The sequence below is a fragment of the Malurus melanocephalus genome, unplaced genomic scaffold (genome assembly GCF_030028575.1).
Source record: "Malurus melanocephalus ecotype Western Australia unplaced genomic scaffold, MMel_1.1 scaffold_0, whole genome shotgun sequence".
Classification (NCBI taxonomy): Eukaryota; Metazoa; Chordata; class Aves; order Passeriformes; family Maluridae; genus Malurus; species Malurus melanocephalus.
The window spans coordinates 4,711,467-4,735,580 of NW_026623232.1; the positions used below are offsets into that span (position 1 = coordinate 4,711,467).

Consider the following 24,114-nt stretch of genomic DNA (forward strand, 5'->3'; position numbering starts at 1 on the left):
AAAGCTCTGTCTCATTTGCCTTCCTCAAGAGGATTTAGGGTTTCTTTCCATAGTACCACCATGTCTTCCACCACAGAACTAAATGTACAATGTGCTTTTAATTTGGGCCTCCTGAATTGAAGACTGAGGTGGAAACAGCTGTCTGTGCTGAATTTTTCCAACTACTGGTTAACGGTTTTTGCTGCTTAATTATTTTCAGTTTCCTCGATGTGATTTCTAGAGCTGTAATGTCACTCTTGAGTTCCTGGCACCTCAGCTCAGAAAGGATGTGGAGTTTGCAGCAGAGAGAGACAACTTAGAGTTTTAAAACTGTCTTGTTCTTTCACCCTTTGCCCTTTCTCTTGGTGTTTTATTTAATAATGGTGTTTCTTGTGGAACTGGCTAGGCTTAAGAGCTCCATGGAAAAGATGCAAGGCAACAATAATATCTAGGAAACAAAACYATACCACACATCTTGAATATTGTTAAAATGCTTTTATTACTAAAATAGACAATTTAAGATATTCTGTCTTAGGTTCCAAACACCAGCTTCTTGCAATAGACATTTGCCACTCACAAAATTAAAAGTAAGCACTGCCCGTGGGCAAGATTTACACATACAGTTGACCAGTATTAGGAATTAACATCAGGAAGAATGAAATACAAGTTTTGAACTGAAAGCCATTTCTTGTGCTTCTGCAGTCACTCAGATTAGGCAGTTCCTGTTAGTGGCTAGCTAAAAGACACTACAAAGGATGAGATCAAAATCAGAGCTGCAAGTAAAGCTGTTCTTTTAAAAGGCTGCTTACTCTTTAGTTTAGATAATAAATAATCTCATTGCACTAGGGTAAGTGTGAGGACTTGACTGGCTTCTCCAGATCCCCCCACCCACTTGGGTAATTCAGATGTAAACAGCAGGGGCTCAGTTCTGCAATTTCTTGCAAAAATAAACCTTTAAACAGAGWTTTTGTTTCTCCCATAACTGAAGGATCATGCCAGTTATAGCAGTTTTGCTTCAGTTAATGAATGCGYCACCAATAAATGAAGGCCCTGAGCATTCAGATTAAATGCAACTTTGGTACTGGGAAGCAGGTGCTCCCCGCTAGCATTTGTAGTACCAGAGTCTGAGGAAAAGAATGCAGAAGAAACAACTTCCTCTGCATGGTACCCTTCTTTTAGCCTCTCCTCCTTTCAGRCAAACCCAGCCCTCCAGCACTCCTCAGGGCTAGTGTGTGTTCAGGGGGCAGATACGCTGCTGCTTCTTCCTTACACACCACATCCTACCCTGCCTTCCTGTTTGAAACCAGCCTCACTGCTCACAGCTCTTAGCCCCGAGATCCAGTAAGAGTTTGTCACAGCACTGGCTCAGACTGAAAGATGACTTTTGGATTATTAAATTAGCTCATTCTCAGGCTAACGCAGCCTGGCCAGTAGTCACTGCATCCTACTTCRTGTTTTCTGAGAATACAAAAACGTTCACTGGAAACAAAATGAATGCATTTGCAGTCACCTTGTTCTGCAGACCAGACCATATACTAAGCTTTGCCAAACACTAGGAAGAGGAATAAGAAATGTTTATGGTTGAGAAGAGGCYGCAACTACTTTCTTCATGTTAAAACAGGAACTCCTAGTGAGGAGGGAACAAAACTTTGGTGTGACATTGAGGAATTTCTCAGYGTGGGTCTCAAACAGATTCTGAAGGAGTACACATGTAGGATGAGCATATCCTGTTTCAAAAAAGCAGCCTGAATTTATGGCAAGGTGTCAGTGATGGGATAAGTATGGATGGCTCCATCCCCAGCCCTTGGCTTCTTACTGCTGACTGAACTTGTTCAAGCAAAAGCACGCCTTGCACCCTTGTGCTGTAAAACCTGAGATATGAGAAGGGGTAGCTTAATTAACCCACAGGCAAACTTGCACTGCTAACTAGAGGAAAAGGACTAACSTTCACAGTAAGGCAAATTTCTAAGTTTCCAAACTGCTTGGCAAGACCATTGAAGACGTAAGTGCACTACTTCCTCCCCTTGATGGGAATTACTAATTATTTTCAAATCCAGTTTGCAGAGAAGGGAATGTGAGGGCAGTCTTTGGTTTGACAGAAGTGGGAAAGGTGTTTTAGAGCAAACAGGTAACTGTAACTGCCCAAAAGAAAAGCGTTAATCACAAGAGATCAGTGAATAAAAGCTTTCCTTAGTCACATGAGCAATACCTCTTTGTTGTGATGGGGTAAATTCACCTGTACCTTACACATTTTGTGGAGAACACAGTGTCAAGCTGCCAGTTATTTCATGGGGTGGAAAAAGTCTCTGCAGGTGTTTTTACTTGGGCAATGGATGGGTTTCAAATGGGAAACCACACCACAGAGCTCACTCTGGCAAGAGGGGCTCACACAGCTCACTGGCTCAGCAGGTCTTGTTGGGCTGTGCCGTGCCTGCTTCCCTTGGGATAGCACTAGACTTGGCCCTTGGGTGAGCACCACCTCAAGTTTGGTGTCCTGAATTGGTTCAYCCAAGAACCTGAGGAGCACCAGCAGCAGAGGGAAGAAGGCTGTGAAAGTGCCTTGCTGAGAGCAGAGAAACAGAACTGGCTCTCATAGCAAAGTGAGCTGTCAGATCAGCCATTTCATCTGACTGCAATCTCCTTGTGGGTGGAATGTGACAAGCACTTCTTCTGGCAGCTGAGTTTCAATAGCTGGCACTGCTGCCTCGTTGTGCCAGCACAACTCTGTGTTATGACTACATGCTAAATGAATAAATTTATCAAGTCTGGTAGTCAGATGTATGGCGTAGCTGCACAGACTTGGAAAGGGCAGCAGAACTGAAACACAGTCAGGCACACATTCTGCTTAGGGAATGATTATTGCCTACAAAAATGCCTGGTAAGTTACTATGTTTTAGCCAACACCTTTCCCAAAACCATGCCCAAAGCGTACTTATAGCAGGCCCTTCCTGAAAGACTGGAATATTCTTGCCATGTAATAGCTAAGCTAGCAGCTGGATTCTAGGAACACTGAGGTTGGCAGCATCCAGAGCTGTTCACTTTTCTCTGAATGACTGTTGATGCTATTTTTAATTAATTTCTGTATTTAACATCTCACGAGCAAACTTAAGTTATGTATGTTTAAAATAGAAGCGGGTAGGGGAAGTCACGTGTCTGTAGTCTGCCACCACATCCAGGTATTCTGTGCTTCTAACAAACGTGCTGGTGAAAGCTGGTTTTGAGCCCCTTGCATATTCTCTGCTGGAGTTTAGGCCTTTTGACTTTCATAAGGCAGATTCTGGATCATTTATGGCAATCACAATTATAAATCATACTGTGGCAACTCTCATTAGGCACAGTGCCAATCCAGGGTAAGGATCTGTTGAGTATCTTTGGTCCATGTTCTGCTCTGTGACCAGTCCCAGCTGAACAACATACCTGGAGATTTCAATTTGCTTTCTCAGTCTTTCAGAAATGCTGAAGTCCAGGAGTGTCACAGGTCAATACGTCATCCCCAGAGACTGCAGCAGGTAAAAGGTAGCACCCAAAGTCCAACTTGTCTCTATGTTGTTTACTTTCTTTGTCAACTATAAAGGAATAAAACCAAGTTGTTTCTGACAGTTCCCTAGATTCATATCTTGCACAAATGACAGCAACTACATGTTACAAATCTGGAAAACTTCAGTAGATAATTAGCCATAAAAATGAACTAATGCATGTTGATTGATAGGGATTTAATGTTTTTTTTCTCACCTGTAAGACTGTGTTGTCCTTAAATCCAAAACCTTCCTTTAATAAAGCAGTGATGTAAGTGAGATCCATGCAGAGGAAAGGACTCGCTGAGTTGTACCTCTCCATGTTATCACAGACTAGAGAAGAAAAAAAGAATAAGAGGATGTCAGCAAAATTAGCRCTTTTATCAACATTGTACATTTGAACTGACCTCAAGCCAAAGCTTACWAAAACAAGCCACCCTCTTCTGTTATATAACAAAAGATAACAGAAGATAAGATACGTGGTACAYGCTACAGAGGTGTTCTACAATGTTGGAGAGAAAACCATATTGCACATCCAGTTTCTCTTAACTCCATCTGGAGTACACCTTTTATTACAGCAACATAATCCACACAGCTCTTTTGAAGAATCTCTGCTCAAGTGATAACTAGCAGGGCATTGATAGATTACTTATTTTTTCAAGAACACAACATCACCAGTTTTCCTCATCTACTCTCCACAGATGGCTCCAGTAATGGATTCCACCTTCTAGGACAGCAGCTTCTTTTGTTTTCTCCAACCACACGTGCTCAAGGACATGGAAGAGGCTATTGCCCAACCAACCACTCCCTCACTGCAGCAAAGTCAAGATTCCACAGTCAGGATGACAGTGACAGGAAATGTATTTACACTAAGCATCATTTTCCAGACCTACTCTTACTGCCCTGTTCTACAGGCAGAAAGAGCAGAATTCACTTCCTTCTAAGAAAAGATAAATAGGATCCTTCTATTATTGAAATGAGGCAGAGGAGAATTAMTTCAGAATCACAGAATTGATCTCCTGATGCTCTAAGGCTAAGTAAGTGGTTTGATGATGTTAGGTAACATCTTAGCCACGTCTTTGGAAATAAGCTCTCTCACTATCCAGGGAAAAAATAACAACMAACCCACACTCAAACTTTAGAGCCTAATCCCCCTATTCAAAATCATCCAAGTTTCCAAGGAGATTAAGTTTAACTGAAAAATCATTAGAATTTGGGTCTTATTTTAGAAAAAAAAAAGTCAATCCCAAACTACATAATTAAGCATCTTCTGCTGAAAAATACTGTCTACTAATACTCATGAGAATGATCACAGAACATAGGTAACTTGCTTTTAGCCATCAGTAGCCAGGCAAGGTGGGACCTCTTTATCCACAGGAGGTACAAAACTAGAACAAGCATTCAGGAAAAAAGACAGAGGGAGGTACAGGAATGCAGAAGAGGCTGTCAGATTAAACAACCTCTACTCCCTCTCTCCATTTTGTTAGAGATTAAATAGGATTTAAGGTGACAGTTTTACAGAAGTTAGGGCTCCCTTAAACCAGAGTTTGACAGAAGGAGCTCTTGATACAGGAAATTCATTTTCTTTGTACTGACATAAACGATCTCCTTCCTGTCCTGAGCAGAGCTGTAAAGCCACCGACCCCTCACTGCTCTATCAGTACTGTCTTCTGCATCAGTTAGAGGTTTTGACTTASAGCAATAACAAGTGTGTAAGTGAAATAAAGGCTAAATAAATTTGCTTTTCTTCCAAGTCAAACTCACATTATGTACTGCCTACACATTCATATTTTTTGTTATTTCTTGTACAAATCAGTTTCCCAACTCTCATGACAATTACCTTCTTTGGCTTTTCTTTCAAAATCTCTCACTTCCAAAACACCTCCCTGTTCATAATCTGAAAAAGAAGATGTGAGAAAACATTGTCATAGACATGAAAGCATTTGAGTTCTCTAAGCTGACCCTAGAGTGCAACTCAGTGAAGCACTAGGAGTGCTCTAGGAGTGAGACCTGCTTGGAACAGAAGACAGAGCTGCAGGTGTAACTGGAGCCCTGAGCACAGTTTCATGTGCTGAACTCTGAACACCAAACTGCACTGATAGRCAGATGTCACTCCCTCAAGGCATTTTGTGTATCTCTTTTCTCAATAACATTCCTTTTCTCTGCTCCCCGTGGCTCCAGCCTCCAGGGTTGCTCTGTCCACCTTCTGGCTGACATGCTCACATGTAGTAGATATCCCAAATTTACCGATTAGGTTGGTGTCAGCTGCTCGATCATAGTAATAGGAGAAAGCATAGAAGGAACTTCCACGAATCTCATTTGGTTGGTGAAGTTTCCCTTTGACAACCTTGAGTACTTCCAAGTAGCAAGGCTTGAATCCTGTTTCTCCTGTCAGGAAAAACACAGATGGGGTCAGCCAAAGAGCATATGCAGGAGATGGAAGCAACAGTGGCAACAGCATGAAAAATGAAAGAAGCAGAGATTAAAGCATCAGAAGAATTAAGATATCCTTTCTGTAATCCAGCATGGCACCTGCACGCAGGCAAGGACTCTGAAACACAAGTAGTAMTGGTTAGAGCAGCTCATTGCTGTGTATGAAAGACGCACCACACAAATTACTTCCATGTCAGGCAAAACTCCCATTGACATGTTCTGTGATCAGCAGAATCTTCTACATTTGCTGCCACCTGTTAAGATAAAACCTTGCTTTCCCTCCCCAGTCACACTCAAATTCTACCAACCCACTCCACACACACCAAATCTGCCACTCAGCTCTCATGGTCCCCACTCTGTTCAAGTCTATGATGGTAGCAGGCTCATCCTCTGTATGCAGCATTAGGAACTTATTATTAGAGACTCTTAAGAAATAGTTCCACGAGTGAGATTAATTGGTAGGCCAAAATGTTTGTACCCTACAAACAGAACAGACAGAATTTTTGCCATTTGCTCAAAGCCTCAGAAAACCCCCTCTTATTTACTCAAGTAATTTTCAACATTTACTATAAAGGTATAATTTAAAATAAGAGATCACCRTCAGGACAGGGGTACAGGTAGCTACTCTTACAGCTTCAGATTTTAATTTGGATTTCTCAKAAGTCAGCCTCTATAAATGGACAGGCATCCTTCATATCCCAGTCATCATCAGCTAACTGATGGGAATATTTGACAAAGAAAAACTCAGATTCTGGAAGTAAGACTTATTGTAAAAGAAACAAATCTCCTCAGTTTACCTTCTCTGTTGCCGCCATACCGGTATTTCACTCCCCCAAAGTGCCACTCAGCCTCCAACTGCTTTGGCAAACAAGAACTACGGAACATCTGTCCATCCACAACTGGAATGAGAGAAGAGGAGAGACAGAATGCACAGAATTTAACACAGCTATCGATCAATATGCAGAACTAGAGGCTGAAAGATATTCATTAAAGTCTTCAAGCAAAAGTACAAAAATCTGAATTGATGGATGTAGCACTCATGAATTAAGGACCAGTCTCAAGACTGGAAAAGTTATGTCCATTTTGTCCTGCAAACAGCAGAACAGCCAGGTTGGTCATTTGTAAATAAGATAAATAGTACAAAGCTATCTGGATAATGGTTATTCAACACAAAAAGACAAGAAATGAGAGGTAATAAATACACAGATACTCAAACCCTAATGACAGCAGAGAACCAAGACAGACAAAGCAACTGAACAATGGAGACAAAAACTCCTAAGACAGAGATCAATGGCCACTACAGGATCCACTGAATGTACCTTTGAAGGGTTCAACCACAAATACTGTAATTGGTAAGAAGAAAACATGATTATTGCCACACAGGTCTCATAGAAAAAGTAAACTTCTAACAGAATGGTTGAGGCAGACTGTGGGATAGCAAAATTTACTATGGGATGCTTAGAAAAAGGCTCAAAGGCTGGGAAAGGGGGGAATCAGGGGATCAGGGAAGTGCAAGTATGGCAAACCAGAGGGGACTATAAAAGAAGACAGTCACCAGTAAGCAGGCAGTTGTCAGCATGCTTTTTCTGTGCAAGCAGTGTCACTGCAAGTCTGTCCTATCTTTTTCATAATCCCTATTCCCAACTATTTTTGATTGGAGTAAGTTCCAGTAATTATCACAAGTCCACCTAGCTGTCAAGTAAGAATCCAGGAGGTAAAAAGAGCCCAGGACCTGTTCAGACACTAGACAAAAGGCCCAAGCTCTGGATGAGAGACAGGAAAGACTCAGGAATATGAGGATGCACCACGGTAATGAGCGAGAGTGTGTGATGTGCTTGTAGGCTTCCATCTAGACTAGGCAGTGCACCCAACAAGTCTGGGGAACACCACAGGCCAGGCAGATACCAAAGGAACCTAAGGAGTGGGTTTGGACTAAACAGCAACCCTCAGGAAAAGGACCTGTTTGTGCTGTTTATGCTTCTGTGGACGCTTGTAAAGCTGTGTGTTTGTGGTTGGCCATATGGTCTATATGGTGTTTGTATGTTCCCACATATGCATTTCTGGAATTTGCACTMAAGTGTCACTGCTGGCTAAACTAAAAAATAGGGAAAAGCAGCTGTCTCACAATTCCTGAACAAGYGGTAGCTGTTTTCAGACAAACATACACCAACAGGAACACAGAAAAGCACAAGATACAGAAGTGAAGAGACACAGGAAATGGGCTGCTGACACAAGGTCAAGTTTAAGCATCTCTTCAAAAATCTTGGATATTTTATCACATGAACATACCTTCCTTATTCAAAGCTCCAAGTGTTGCCAGTCTTGCAGCTTTTAGTCCAAACCCCAAATAGCTGTGAACAACGAAGACAGACATTATAGTCTTAATTCCAGCACATTTGGTATGCTTTACCCATACTCCTCTTCCTGAGCCCTGGAACACCCAAACCAAATTTCCTTCCCCTGTTTCCCACAAGGCTCCCCTCTCTAAAACAAAGTTGCCCAAGGATCAACCCCAAGGCTCAAAAGAGCAACACAAACCCAAGAAAAACAAAAAGCTGTAAAACAGGTAAATCTAAAACTGCAGAGAATGGCTAGAGCTGATGTGGCATTTATACAAGATGATCATGAAAAGCAAAAATGCACSTTAAAAACGAGGGGAAAAGTAGAGTATGTGCTGAGTGCATGGGGAATAGGGCAGCCACTCTTATGTAACACACACAAGATGTGCTCTTAAAAGCAGAATGTGAACAATGTTTATGAAAATGTCATCACACACTGCAGCAACACAGATTAAAATCCTGTTGACCCTTTCATTCCCACCTCTGTGTTTGGCCACTTACCCCTTCTGTCATGTAATTTAAAATATTTACAGAATAATCAGTTAAAATAGCTTCAGYTCTCTCTCGCTTTATAGATTATTTTCCAGTCCCATATATTTTAAGTGATCTAATGGACTGTATTGATGACTACAGCAATCAGTTACATCAGCAGATGTAAGGAGGAGGACTCAGACCAGCTCTGCTGTCAAGTAAGCAGATTTTGYAAGTGACTGACATGATAATGTTCACTCCACTAGTAACAGGCTGAGGCCATCTATTATACATTATCTAGTTCTCACTGGACTGTAACTCAGGCAGGTAAACTCCRTGGATTTCACTGCAGAAATCTCAGAAACTTGTCAGCTTAAAGTAGTAGGGACAACTACATTATTCCAGGCCAAGTATCCCCTCCATCTGGTTCCTGTTTAGCTCCATGGATGGCAGCAGCTCCCTGTGAGTGTCTTTGATTTACAGCAACCTAGGTCTTACTTTCTGTCCAGTTGCTGATGAGATATGAAATTCTGAAGCAAGGAGAAGTCTCAGGAAGGTCGTCTTTCTGAATCTCTGATCATGTTTAGCTCTGATTACTGGCACCATATCTACCTTTCTGCTTGTTTGAGAATATTTGGCTTGAATCCAGTAATAAGAATTCTTCTCCTTAAATACAGTGACTCATAATGCTTCCTCTTCATTTGACACACTGCCTAATATTCCCTTGCAGTGACATTAACCATGATCTTGGAACATTTCCAGCCTACTAATGTCATGTTCCACTTCAACTACTGTTTCGTGCAGATGCCTAGTAAAAAAGTCATGGTCTCTGCTGCTGGTACCAGGATGACATGGCTGTTTGTGGTTAGCCCAGGGGCTACAGGAAGACTGATTTTCCCAGTGCAAACAGCAGTCTTTTTGTTCCTCACCTGTGAGTATAGAGCTTGTAGGTGCTATTAAACATTTCAAATGAGGTAAGAAAATCGCCAGGGGTTTCCTTCAGAGTTTCCTAAAAGTTAAGTAAAAGAAAAAAAATGTTTTAGTTTATCTTATACAATAAAGAAATAACCAACTTTGATGTAATATCACAGATACASCCATAGGGTTTACTGCACTCATCTGATCTGCTTTGAAAATAAAAACCAGTTTTCCAATGGTGCCATTGCTGTAATATCTGCAGCTTTTAAGACTGATTTTATTTATATGCATCCTTGAGTTACTTCAATCTATGAAAGGGAAGCACAACAGAACAGGCTGGAAACRYCTTCTAATTCAGGAAACCTGAATTTTTCCAGAGTACTTACACGCTGCTCTACATGTACAGAGTCGCCATTGATATCAGCTGCATTAAAAGTGCTAAGAACTTCTGCAAGTCCCACTAGGCACCAAACCTGRGGAACTCAGAAGAACTAAAAATGCAAAGTATAGGCCAAGTTTTCACCATGTCAAATATTTTGCTGATACTCAAGGAAACACTGTCACCACTCACTCCCAGTCTAAACAGGCTAGATAAAGTGAAGCAGCCCGGTCTCAACACCTTCAGTTTTCTTTCTCTCTCCTGTCTTCTCTCTGTGTGTACCTCCATCCTGCTGGTACCCTGCCCTATTTTCTGGACAAACTAACTCACACWCTTGTAAAGCTGAACCAGTTTAGTGCTCATTTACTGTTTCTTTGTGTCCAGTCCCCAGTCTCTCAATCCCAGTTTCTATCTCTCCTCATGCTCCCATCCTTTCTGGGCCCTGTGCAGTCACATCAGACACTCTTATTCCTGTAGTTACCATTCAAGTAAGGAGATCCAGATCTGGGTTAGTTTTTCTGTACCTGTAGAGCCCTAGAGAGAAGCCTGCTCAAAGCTGAAAGGAATTGGCAATATTTAGCTTGAGCTTCTCCTGAACAAATACAAATGGAAATTTGTTTTGGGTCTCAGGCTGATTATCACTGAAATGGAAGTCACATCCTTGGCCTCATACACACAGACTCTGCTGTATTTTGAGTTCTGTTTCTAAACCTTACATCACAAAAATGAGGCAGACACCAGACAGACTATTTCATAATTATTATGATTGGTTTTCAGTTGCTTTTAACTTTGGCAATAATGCCATAAAATTAAAATCAGCTCCATGCAGTTATCATTATATGTTCTCTACTAACCTGTAATTCCTATTTAATTAATGAATCTCTTACTATGACAGTATTTTGTTCAAAACTAATACAAGAGCAAACTACCTCAGATTGCAGGAAGGAAAAATCCCCACTATAAATCAAAGGGAGGTAGGAGGTATCCTTGCTAATTCTGTCAGATGGGAAAACTCCCACAAACATACTGAGCTTATTTATATGAACTGGACAACACAGGTGAGAAGCAGACACAGTGTACAAGCAGGCAACGTGAACTTTGACTCTACTCTGCCCCACAAATTCACACCRTTAGTCCTGATCAGCAGCAAACACTTGAAGCCTTTTCCTGCAAGGCTCTAAGGGGACATTTTAATCCTGAGCTGCAGTTCAGCCTATTTCACAGTTCTATTTATTCTCCAAAACCCTGACATGCAACACCCTTTCCTGTTGGTCCAGTGCCCACTTTAGCAGGTGTTATCAACACAAAACAGAGGACAAGCCCGGAGTATATTTGAGGCTTTGGTGAACAGGATAAGGCTGCATGTCATGTTTCAACATAACACACGACTGCAGAATTAAAATAAACTGATGTGAAAGCSATGTGTTTTGGGGTCACCAAACATCCTTTGAGAATCTGAAGTTCTATAAACAAAAAATGTTAAAGAAATTACTCCTTCAAAAAGAGTGACATAAACAACATAACAAKATAAAGGTACAGAATCCTACAGTGCCTTTCTATTACTCATTCAGGTAATTTCCATTATTCATTGATGTAATTTTCTCATACAAACTGCAGACTTGGGTCTCAGTTCAAACTGTTTCTGAAGAGCTATAGAACTGCCAAGAAATCCAGCAGAGCTGTCTGAGGGACAGAGAGGCAAATTCTCCAATGGAAGGAGAAGAAATCGTTATGAAAACAGAGAACTGACTATGCTACCATTAAAGACATCTACCCCATATGACACTCCCCAGCCTCAAGATTTAGTGAAGATCTGTTACCAAAATGGAATGGGAAAAAAAACAGAAAGATAGACCAGATTTCTTCTAATATTCAAGAATACTCCCTAGAAATGTTCWACATTTGTTGAATGCACACCAATATAACCATTAATGAGGCTTTCCCAGACYGAGTCTAGAAAACAAAAGCTGTTTCTTTTTGGTTTCATTCAYTTGCTTTCTTTCTTTTTATTTCCTTGTTATTCAGGCTCCTTTGTCTGCGAGCGCTAGCTGCTGATCTCAAAGGGAACAGAAATACAGATGTTCTGTAAACCACAGATGTTCTGCTCGTGCCACTGCTGACAAAGCGATATCAGAAGTGCAGCAGTGCTCAGGATTCYCCATCGGCCTTGCAGCCCCAACCCGCGCACTTTTAACCGCTCCTCACCTCAAACCGTGGCAGAAATGTGATTTGGGTTGAGGCTCCTCCCAAGTCCAGAGTCCCAACAGTTTGCTGGTTCTGGCCAGACAGCTGCCCTGCAAACAACACCATGCTCAGAACAGCCCCAAGTGCACAAATGCTAAAATGCAGATACAGTGTCTGTGTTCAGGCAGCCATCAGATGATCACAGTACCACAGCAATTCAAAGAAAAAAATCTCACACAGAACAGGTAGGCAAACAGACATTATGGAAAGATTCACAGACTTTCCTCCTTGATTTCAATCTCACTCCCAAAGAGCAGCAGATAAATCTCTAGGTATCAAGCAAAAGCTGAAAGTAAGAGACAAAGCATCTCCTGCAGAAGGCTGTCAGGGACAGTACAGGAATTTTGTAATGACCATATAGCCGGTCAAAAGCAGTGGGGGAGGAAGAGGAATAAGAGCCAAACCAGCTGTTACAATTTCTCTTCACTCAGAGCAGCTTTTTTGCTTGCTCACCTATCTACTAGAGTACTGGTTTTCTTTTCACTAGATTGCATTCCCAGAAGCTCTTGAAGCCAGTAGTGCTAAGGCACTACTGCAGCTGCACAGCTCACACTGGGATGAAGAACACTGCAAGGTCTTGTTTTCCACACATTTATCAGTTCCACTCCCCAGTGCACGTTAGAGAAACCAGCTTGTCAGTGCCTCCCAGACCTGAGTGAATTCTGGCACTTTCGGGATAAAGATGTCTCCTTYTTACTACAGACTATGGAACACGGTCTGCCCAAGACAATCCACTGCTTCAGCACTGGTATCAGGGAAGGGAGGAAAAGCATGGCCAAGGCAGAGGAACTCAGGGTAATCACCTCCACAGAAGAGACTCAAGTTCAAGTTTAGGGAGTAGTTATATAGAATTAACTACCTGTCAAAAAATTCACAGTGATCCAGGCTAAAATTCCTGCAAAGAGTGAAAAAAAGAAAAAAAAAAAAACAGTCACCACTGAGTATTTCCATAAACTCCTGCCCATTCTTACCAGCCCTCCACATGTTATTTATTTACCTGGAAGTCATTACTAATTTAACCTAACCACCCCAGACTTCAGAGATTAATTCAAACTCATAATTAAATTATATGATGCATTATTGATTCACACAAGTCCCATCAGCTGGAATAGCTGGAACTTTGTAATACCCATGCAACTGCAGCATGCACAAATCATATCCATTATCCAAACAACATACAGAGGAAGCAATGAGTTGACACAATGCACAGGTTTCCTTGGGCCCACTTTTGCACCCCAGGTCTTCAATTCCTAATCTGAAAACTGCATTCACATCACTGCTTTAATCTTGTAGTTTCTATAATTACACTACAGACAGAACAACAACCAGTAAAACACAAATATTTCCTTTGTCTCTAGTGGCTTCCTTGACACTGGCATGATTCTCACCCAAGCACAGGCAAAGGTGAGAGCAGAAGAGGTAGGGATTTTACATAAACATGACAGGCTACCCTTGCTCTATCATGCCTCATTGGTCCTGTCCCCTGTCAATACAACCATTYTCCCCACTGTACAATTCACCCTCTAATCCCAGTGACAAACCATGCATAACACCATATTTATCAAGTATTTGAAGACTTTGTGATACTTCTTTTCTCTTGGCCCATGTGGACAGATTTTGCTCTTTAATCTTTCTCCATTTACTACTTGTTTAAACTCTGTGATAATTCTTGTTCTCCTTCAACAGCTTCCAAACTGGCAATTTATCTGCCATAAGGAAGTGTTCTGAACTAAATATAACATGACAGGATGCCTCTTTTCACCAGGCATCCATGCAGATGATAATTACCTGCCTATTCTCCAAGGCAGCATGTCTAGACATGTAGCCAAATGTTACAGTGACTTTTTCTGCACCGCAAAATGATTGTTCGCTCCAAACCTACAACATATTTCACCTTTTCCTGTATTTTATAGTACTTCCTTGCTACTTTACTAGCAGCATTTTTCTCAACAGCTTATTTTTATCTTACTATTTTATTATTTAGTTATCTRTTTTTAATATTTGCCAATGATCCTTCATTCTCCTTTAATATTCACATTCTTCCAACTTTAAATTGATAATTGATAAGCAAATCATAGTAGGCTATTTGTAATGCTGATATTGTAGAATTTACAAGACWTTTTCCATAAGGTTCCCAGCTTGCCATATATTGCCATGTAGCCTTTCAGAGGTGACATGAAAGTCTTTATTGCACCAGTCCCCAAGAGAAGGCTTTATCTGGTCAGTCTGCACTAGCCTGAATACTTATTGCTGTGATGAGGTTTTGTTCTGAAACCTGTGAAATCTCTCTGTGTATCTGCATTTGTACCCTAACAAGTAATCAATAGCCCCTAGGAAAGGCAGGATTGCATTGTTTCAAACAGGGCTAGAAACCTTTCATTTTTTTCCCTTAGTTTTTCTCTTTCCCTCTCATGTTCATAGGATCTCTCTTTTTTTCCATTTATCTTTGCTTTTTACCCCTTCTAAAATATACCTTCATGAGATCCGTCCATGATGCCAACACTGTCCTCTGGAACAAGAAATGGTGATTCCTCAAAGACTTCTTTCACCTGCGGAAAGAAATAGCAATTAGATTTCTTGGTCTTCAACGTCTTGTTCTGCTTGGAAGGTGACAAGTTTTGTTTTATACAGCAGTAGGAAATAAGACAAGTGTATGGAGTAATAATATTCTTCCTCTTTCAAAGARGAAAGAAAGGAAAGAGTATGGTAGGTCCCTCTCCATGCCTTCCTTGCACAGAAAGACAGAGGATTTCAGGACCATACAAGACATTCATTCTGTGAGTTTCATGCTATCATGGGATTACAGTCTCTTTTCACAGCTGAAATTCTCTTATGCTAAACGGAATAGAGAACTGAGTGGAAAAAAAAAAAAAAAGATGAAACAGAGACAACAGAATCCAAAAGAACTTGGTAGTACCTCTGAAAGCAGAGCCTCAGCTTTCTCCTCTGACAGTAAGCGAAGTCCAGCCGTGGCTTTTAACACTACTGGGGTCTTCTTCCAGAGGTGAGGTGGCACAGCATCTATGGCCATGTCCAGCAATTTTTTGACAGTTTCAGCACCCTAAAACAAAAAGTAAGTTTTTCTTATAGTGTTCACCTACAGGCCATCACAGAATAGGCCTCTCAGTTACCCCTCAACACTTGTGAAAACAGCATTTAATAGCAGGAGATATCCACACCCAAAATAAGACAAACATAAAAACCATGCTAGACATCTCATAGAACATTAAAGAGAATGTCTGCACTGGAAGAAAAGGTGTATTCAACAAGATATTTTAGGGAAGAAAATGTCATTGTTTGTGGAAGGCAATTTTTTGGAAAGGATGGGGGGAGATGAGGGAACTGATTACCTGACAAACCTAAATATCTTGCAGTATGATRAAACTAAATGGTGCAAWTACTGACTGAGGCTACCAAGGCAAGGGGAAATATCTGAATTCACWACATAAAATGTAAGAATTCCAAGTGTGTTTGTAGCAAATATTGTAATTAAAATGCCAGCTGTGCAATGGTTACCACACAAAGTGCAGACATCATTGCTGGCTCTCAATTATTTCCACTGCTCTAACAATTACAGTTTGGCAAAAGCAATAAACATTCTCCTGTGAAATGCCTAGAAATTTCTTTTGGGGTGAGTTTTCCTCTCCTTCCCAACAAACAGGAGTTAACTGAAATCACAAGTGATCTTATCAAAGTTTAAAAAAAAATCCAAAATCCATTCACTCTTCCAYGAAGTGTCACATTCAAATTCCTATAGCAAGGAATTCAACTGTGCAAAATGAGAAACCTGAAACCCCCACTGTTCCAGCTCCCAACCTCAAGGCTGCTAAACCACACAAGATAGTGTATCTAATCTGTCATTTCTCTGGCACCTCCTTTAGTTTATGAAAGAGCTTCCTGTCAGTGAAAAGGGTCTGGAAAATGGCAGCTTACTTCACAACAGTCCCAGCACACCACAAAAACAGGTTTATTTTAGCTGTCTCTGCTCTGTTTTCGTTTCTGACTCCTGATCCATCGAGTGGCATGGAAAGGGTGTACTATGCATTAATTCACAATCACCCACATTTGAAAGTTAAAAGGATGTACTTAACTTCAATTTTTAACTGAAATTATAAATTTTTATATTAATTAATACATCTGATTGTGGAAGATGTAACCATCCAACTGTGCTTCAAAAAACTCTGTATATAAACAGAAGAGCAAAGGTCCTGAGACAGTAAAAGAGTAACTGCTTGTAACAAGCCACTATTCAGCTAAAACTGCAATCAATATTTGAACTGAGCTTGACTGAAGTAAGTCCTACATATCCCTGAGCAGTGACTTACAAGCTACGGTTCCAAAGATAACAGCAAAGAATCAAAAAGAACAGTCTGATGGAAGTCTGATCATAAAATCTGACTTCAAAGWGCATTTTTATTCTTCTCCATAACTTACTCACAAAAACCAACTTTTGCAGATCTGACTACACACACAAAATTAGGAGTCAGAGAAATGAACGCTCTTTGCTTCTCAGTGTAACATGACTAAAAAGACCCCCTTCTATTCTTAATGCCTTACCTTTAAACTAATCAAATMCAAGCAAAATATGCCCATTTTGAACTGTGACTAACACTGAAAATTCCAATCAAAACCTCAGAAAATTATTTGTAAATGAGACAGAGTACGTATTTACTCATATTTAGGGTAGCTATAGGGGAAATAATCACTGACTATGGACAGTGCGAGAGACAAAAATCACTTTGTCTTTGAAATTCTCAAAGGAATATAGTCTAGTTATATATATAATATAATATATATATATATAAAAATATAATATATAGTTACATATATATAAACATTTAAGCAATTAATTAAGCCACTGTTCCACCGATGAAATATGTAAAACACCAGCTTCTATTTCACTGTGTAGAAATTAACTCACAAAAGTAGAGGAACTGGTTTAGAGAAACAGCAGTAGAACTTATACATTTCTTCTTGACTTTTTGCAATTGCAATCAGTAACACTTGAACTGCTTGGTAGAATCCAAGTGATATTAACAGAAGCAAGACCATGTCCCAGGGAATGAAGGACAGTCTTACCTTTTCAGGCTGATCAGCATATGCAGACAGACCTGGCTTCACAGACTCAAAGATTTCCCCTTCCAACTCTGGAAGGTCTTCTGCACAAACAAAACATTACATGATAGAGTCAACAAATCAAACCTTTTTCTTTAATTTCCAAAAGGTTGCCCTCAACTCCTGTAAAGTGACTATCCTTGATTTCTCCTTGCAAACAATATTATTCCCCTCCTAAAACAAGCCTTGCTCCTTCACTTCAGGAATATATTTAGCARAACATTGCCCTTGTATCCTCCAAGTACACAAWTAATTCATTAACAACATGCTAGAATTGGAAGTATGTTCATTTAGCATTTGTGAACTACAATACATTACAACAATGCAACATGATTGTTGCCCACTCTTAAATTGCTTTGCCTTTCTGTCCCCAAGCTAATTGTGAAATACCAGTGCATATTAAGACACAATCAACTCTTGATTATCCTCARGTGATTCATCCAACTCACAAAGACAGAGCAGAGATGAGTGTACTCAACTATTTGGCTGAGAAGCCAAACCAGTTTGATCACTGCTCCCAGAGCAGCCTGGGTGTAGAAGCTGTCCCCGAGTATTGCCCATAACGAGTCAGGCTGAGTCCATCAGAACTGGACCTTGCACCAGTCCTTCCAAACTACACATGAAGTCATGCAAAGACACGTAAGTGCTACATGACCCAAGTCCCAGTCACCAACCCACACCAGTCCCGGCCTTCAACCTTTGCAAATTTGCTGGCCCACTGTACCCAAGCTAATTCATCCTCCTGAATCCTGCTGTATGCGCAGCCAAAACTGGGCACCTCTGCACCCTGTGAGCAGCAGGTACACTGGAGTGCGATGCACCGAGCACAGCTCTCCTGGAAACAGCTCACACCTTCAGTACTTAATAACTCTTTGATTTACTGATTGTAATTTGCTACAAAATGTGACACAAACATATGCAGAATTTCGGTATCTCTTGGTAGAATTTAAGGTAAAATGCAACTTGACAAAAACAGTGTAAGTATCTTTTCATCTCAATGAGACATTCCTTTTAAATAGCTGCACAGATGAAAACCTTTGAAAACTCTCCAATATACACAGAATTACATCTCTGAGACTCAAAAGACCTACAAAAAAAGATATTTACACAGCWAAACACAAAGACAAATGGACAATAAGCACCTGCAGGAGGACCATTTGAAGGACAAACTATAGAAATCTTCAGTTTCCCTCAAATGTTGTGGTGGGAAAAAACAAAACTGTTTTGGGAAGTGGGAACCTAAGTCGACATACATGGGGTCTTACCTGGGCTCTTCTGCACAAAGGTGTAAATATGAATCCGGGTTCCAGTACTTCCTGCGTCAAACATGATGCCATAAAAAGTGTTTTCTTTGGCATTTATAGGGCACACATTAGGTGGAAAGAACTCCTGAAACCACATTACCCTGTTTGAATGGGAAAGAACAAAGGGCAGAGAGGAAAATGCCACTGCTATAAGGATGGGAAGTCTGGAAGATGCCATCTTGCCAGGACCCTTTGAGACTGTCAAGCATGTATCAGCAATCACAGAGCTGCAGTAGGTCCTGAAGAGGAAAAAAAAAAAAAAAAGTATGGAAATTACAAAGAGCTCTCTCCTCTAAAACTTGTCAAAAAAGAAAAWAAACAAATAATTCAGTACACATGTATTCTACCCTTTAGGTGCTTTCCAACATCTCATTCAAAAAGATTTGTTTTATTGCACTTAGTGCTACAACTACATCTAAGTGTTTTGCTCTTTCAGAGTAAAGGTTTCTCCATTTCCCAAATGCAGAAGAGATTAAGTGAATTGTTTCCCAGTATTTCTAGTTTTGACTTTTAGACAATTTCCTTCTCTTATTCGTCTTGCAGATTCCAAACAGTCAGAGTCCCCAGAACCCCCAAAAAGCCCAAATACTATGTGAAAAGAAGCATCACCAAAGGGGAACTCTGGGCAGAACCACTTTACTAAAACATTTCCAGACTTGAGATGCTGTGGCTGAACACAAGTGTTATTCAGAGTCACAAACAAAGAGAATTTCATCTCAGGCTATGAACAGCTGCTGGGAGAGATTAGCACACAGAGAGAATGAAGGCATATCCTTCCAGCAGCATCCCCATCTCTGAGAAAAGTCTGTGCTCACAAGAGTGGCTGAACAGTGAAGTGCACCTGGGCTCTCCATATTTTTCCTGTCTTTTTGGTTTGGGTTTTACTTTCAGAACTATAAACAACAACAACAACAAAAAAACCCTAGCAAAAACCATACGCCCTCACAAACCTAAAACAGCTGCCCCGAACACTCAGGTTGCCCAAACAGCTTCTAACAACAGTTCCACAAGCCAAAGCCCTGAAGCTGTGTTACACAGTATTGCATATTAGCTACAACTACATCCCCCCATAACAGGTATCTCTTTGCATGCGTTTTTCCTAAGAAACGCTAATAAAAGACATGAGCACAGAAATTACGGGGTGCCCAGGTGAACAGGAGAATATATAGGCATCTTTAACAGGAGAAAAGAGCATGTGGCCAGATGTCCCACCATATGCAGTATCGCCTGCACCAACCTACACACAGAGAACTCAGCAAACAGAAGGTGCAAACAGCTCCTTATCACTTTCCAGACACTTGGCAACACATCCATCCACCCACAGCACTGAATATTCTACTTTATATGGCTGTTCATCTGCRCTGCCCAAGACCCTCACCCACTGCTTGCTCTTATATTTGACTGTCTTTTAGCAATCTGCTCAGCCCCATGTTCATTCTCTTGAAATCTTTACTTGCTCTCTCTATCCTACATTTATTCATTCCTAAACCCTCTCATTTCCTTTTTATGTGAGCCTGCTATAGCCTCTATTTCCACACACCTTTCTCCCACGCCCTAAGACCTCACCTACACTCCGCTACCTTTTATCCCAGATTCAGCCCTTGTAAGGYGTTTATTATTTGCATCCTTCACCTTTGTCCCCATTTCAGCTAAGTGAGATTAACTTTTACCCATTTTCAGCAAAACCCGTCATATTCCTCAGACGTCACTCCAGCATTCAGCTATGTCTAGGGCCAGCAAAGTGCACAGTCCACTGCAGATGGGTRACCTCACCTGTCTGCTGTGACCTTTATTTTTATCCTCCTTTTTCAAACAAAGGCAGAGAGATGCGGGCAGAAGCACAGACTCCTGATCCTCTCTGCCTGAGAAGCAAACTCTGGAAAGAACTGACAATTCCACAAGCAGACAACAGCCACRGCCAGTCGCTGTGGCAAATCAGTGCCAACTGCAGTAATTTCTAAAGCCTCCACATTTTATGTGGAGAGGATACTAGATACTTAGCTCTGTTACAAAGTTCTCTCCCGAAGAGGCTTGATGAGAAGTGCCAAGCAGTTTGGCCGTTTCATAGCTTTGGACTAAGACGCAGCTGACATTACCAGGTTCGCTTCATCACAGCAGGGAGGGCTACTGAAAACCCAAGAAATTGCACAGCTTTAACAGAACATAAGCTAGAGTGAGAGCCTCCTCCCGGCAGCTCTGAAGAGGTGTTCTTATTCTCATGCAATAAGGATTTTGTTTAATGAACTATCACAAATACAACCCAAGCACCTGCCTTAAGAACAAACTCCAGAGTCCTATTACAAACAGCACATGTGACACTTATGTAAGCCTCAGAATCTCTGATGATCCGAAAATATCTGAGCAACTGCCATCATTAACTCATAACTTTTCTTGCCACATCTACCAGAACCTTAAGCTCCCATGAAATTCCCTCACAAAGCTTTTCTATCCCTTCTCAGACTTCCATCACCATTTCACACTTTCTGTTTTCTACATTTCCCATAAATTTTTTCCTTTCCACTTTTATACTTCTAAGGTCAAATAAAAGCCCAACAAAACCACAAACTCAAAACCAATCACCTTGGGATTTTATTTTCTTTCTCCCTCATTAAGAATGAAAAAAATCACACTGAGCCTCTTCAATGACTGATGAAGTCCATTTAATCAAGCACACTAGCAGAACAATGCCCATAAGAAGCATGAAAATAGAAGAAATCACAGACAATCAATAGAAATCAGTAGAGCACAACAGAAACAGCAAAGGAAAATAAATTTGGAAAGACAGAAACAAAAGAAAGTATAGAAGAAAAAGTTTAGGGCAGAGATAGACAAGAGATAAGTTACTAAGAAGGAAAGATTTCTCAACTGTTTTTCAAAACAGTTCCTCTCAAACAACTTAAAAGCCCTAGCTGGTATCAGAATACAACAAGGTGGARAAAATTAACAACAGAAAGGAGAAAACAGGGTAATTGTAACGTGAGCACAAGCTCATTAATGCAATCAAGCAGCTCAGCAAGATAAAGCATACATAAAGTAAGGTAAAGATCCCATCAATAGGCTCAGTTACTGTCTTTAAAATGGAGCAGTAATAATGAGCATTGATCATGAACATGTTAGGCACATACCTGAAGCAGGATGGAAGCAACAGCTATTCCACTCCAGGATTCCTGATGAAAACCACCTTCGGAGCACCACGGCAAGAGAGACTGCGCCTGCACTTCTCCTTTGCTGAGAGCTAATAAGAGTGGACTATGTATCAGGCAAATTATAAGCTCATGAAGGCACATCAAATATCAACTGAGTTGTTTTATTCAAATTTGAGTTTATCATTGCTCAATACAAGCAGTGAAACATGCTCATATAACTACACAGGATGAATTTCAAGAAGTTGAAAGTTAACTGAGTTCAACAAGTTAGTAAAACATTTACACAAACGCTTCAGTTGACCTCAACATCCCTGGCCTGAGCCCAGCAAAACGGGACAGAACACTCAATTCCCAACACACAGAAACACATGTAAATGTTGTCTGTATACTGCAGATTTTAGATCCTAAATGAAAAGGCTGAAGCATATCTAACCAAAAAATTTGGAAGCTGTGCAAACTGTATGATACAAAAATACTGGGATGTTGCACAGAGACTTACATGACAGCATGAATAGCAAGAAAAAATATCCCAACACACCACCACCAAACAAAAACCCAAACCAAACTCCTTAAACAACAAAAGTAAAAACAGTACCATAATAATAATTAACCTTAAGACAGCAAAATACAACCTTACTTACAGTTCACCATACAAAGAAACTGTGTAATTTTCACCASACACAGAAACTATGTAATTTTCAAGACAAGAAATATTCAATACTTGAATATTTCTGACAGAAACACAAACCACACAACAGAAGCATCTCCCTGTAAAAAACAATGTGATCTGAGGGAAAAATAGTGTATAAGATACACAAGAATCTCCCTTCTGTTTCCTAATATAATATAGGGAAATATTTGGAGAGACACAAAAATATTCAAGAATAATTATAAATATTAATGATATATAAATGGATAGACAAATATTTTAGGAGACAAACTAGACAAATTACATAATTCAATTAATATTGTTCTTCCATGCTGAAGCACACCAGAAATCATTAAGAATGGAAAGTCCTCTGTGCTAAAACAGTAACAAAATCTATTTTCCAGATGAGCAGCTCTTATGGTCACAGGATCTATTTCCCAGATGAGAGCTTTAACACTTAACACTCATGACTAAATAAATTATTTTTAGCATTTTTTCCCAGAAAAAAAAGTTATTACAATTTTTCTGGACTTGTCTATTAAAAAAAAAATTCTCAGATTGTTTTGACAAAAGTTTAAGCTTTTTAAAAGTACTCTGTTTAAAAGACACAATRGAAAGAATAACTGGATTCCATGGCAGAATTTCCCAGTACTTCCATAAACGTAATGGCACAGTATCCTTTGCATACATACGTCTTCGGTAGAATTCTGGCTCTAGAGCTTTAAACTCCAGGGGGGAAAAAATAGAGCCAACTCACAAACATGTGTTATCAGAAGTTTTAATCTTTCTTCCCCCKTACTGAGACTCCAAATACACATAATTTATTTATTCACATTTCTGGCCAAGTGGGTTTTATATCTTCCCCTTTAATTAGAGCAAGGCAGCTTTTCCAGGAGACCGCTACACTACACTCTCTTCCTGGGTTCGGGCACCCCTTCAGAGCCGCGAGGGCTGTAACGGCACCTTTTACCGGGACGCCTCGCATTCCTGGGAAACAGAGCTCGGCTGCGGACGGGTTTGGGGCGCTGAGGGCTCTGCCTTSGTGCCAGGCTGGGAGCGCTGGGGCTCTGACCCTACAGCCTGGAGCACATCCACAGCCCCAGGAGCGCCCCGCAGCCGGAGCCGCAGGGCCCCGCTCGACCCCGCCGCCGCCGGGGCTGCTGGCTCTGTCCCTGCCACACACCCAGCGCGTCCTGCCCTGCTCCATGTCCCACGGCTGCCACCTCAACTCTCGCCCTGAGCACGCCTAAAAGCCTTCCCTACCTTCCTCTCCTGTCCCCTGGCAAAAGCCTCCGCGGCTCTCCCCGTGCCCCGCCGGCGCGAAGAGCGCGGCCCGGGGCTCCGYGACTCTTCCCGGAGCCGGCACCGGTGGCGCTCGGCAGGAACAGCCGCAGACAAACGCCCGTGCCCCCCTCAGCAGCCGGCCCGCGCTGTCACTCGACCGGGACGGGGCGCCCTCCCGCCCGCCCCCGGGAGTAACGGAGACGCCGCCGGCGCAGCTTTGCGTATCTCCCGCCGCCCGCCCTGCCCTGAGCCAGCGGAGCGCCCTGCCGGGGCGCCGGGAGCGAGCACGGCTCGGGGCGGCTCACCCAGCCCGGGAGCGGCGGGACGGCGGCCGCCCC

General features: G+C 41.3%; 1 protein-coding gene across 2 annotated transcripts; it reads right to left on the reverse strand.

The window, feature by feature from the left end:
• Positions 1 to 459: 459 nt before the first annotated feature.
• ENTPD5 (ectonucleoside triphosphate diphosphohydrolase 5 (inactive)) lies at positions 460 to 23,921 on the reverse strand. 2 transcript variants are annotated; one of them, XM_057370448.1, is made up of 15 exons: positions 23,756 to 23,921; positions 21,823 to 21,932; positions 18,659 to 18,936; positions 17,358 to 17,437; positions 15,196 to 15,339; positions 14,752 to 14,827; positions 13,138 to 13,173; positions 12,240 to 12,328; positions 9,667 to 9,746; positions 8,217 to 8,278; positions 6,725 to 6,826; positions 5,742 to 5,882; positions 5,335 to 5,391; positions 3,712 to 3,827; positions 460 to 3,545 (listed from the first exon to the last, which is right to left on the reverse strand). In XM_057370448.1, exons 3-15 carry the CDS (start codon positions 18,873 to 18,875, stop codon positions 3,459 to 3,461), a joined length of 1,287 nt encoding a protein of 428 aa, XP_057226431.1. In that variant the 5' UTR covers positions 18,876 to 18,936; positions 21,823 to 21,932; positions 23,756 to 23,921; the 3' UTR covers positions 460 to 3,458. The 2 variants fall into 2 exon arrangements, with proteins under 2 accessions (XP_057226431.1, XP_057226352.1); XM_057370369.1 differs by lacking the exon at positions 23,756 to 23,921 and having other exon boundaries at positions 21,823 to 22,051.
• Positions 23,922 to 24,114: the final 193 nt, after the last annotated feature.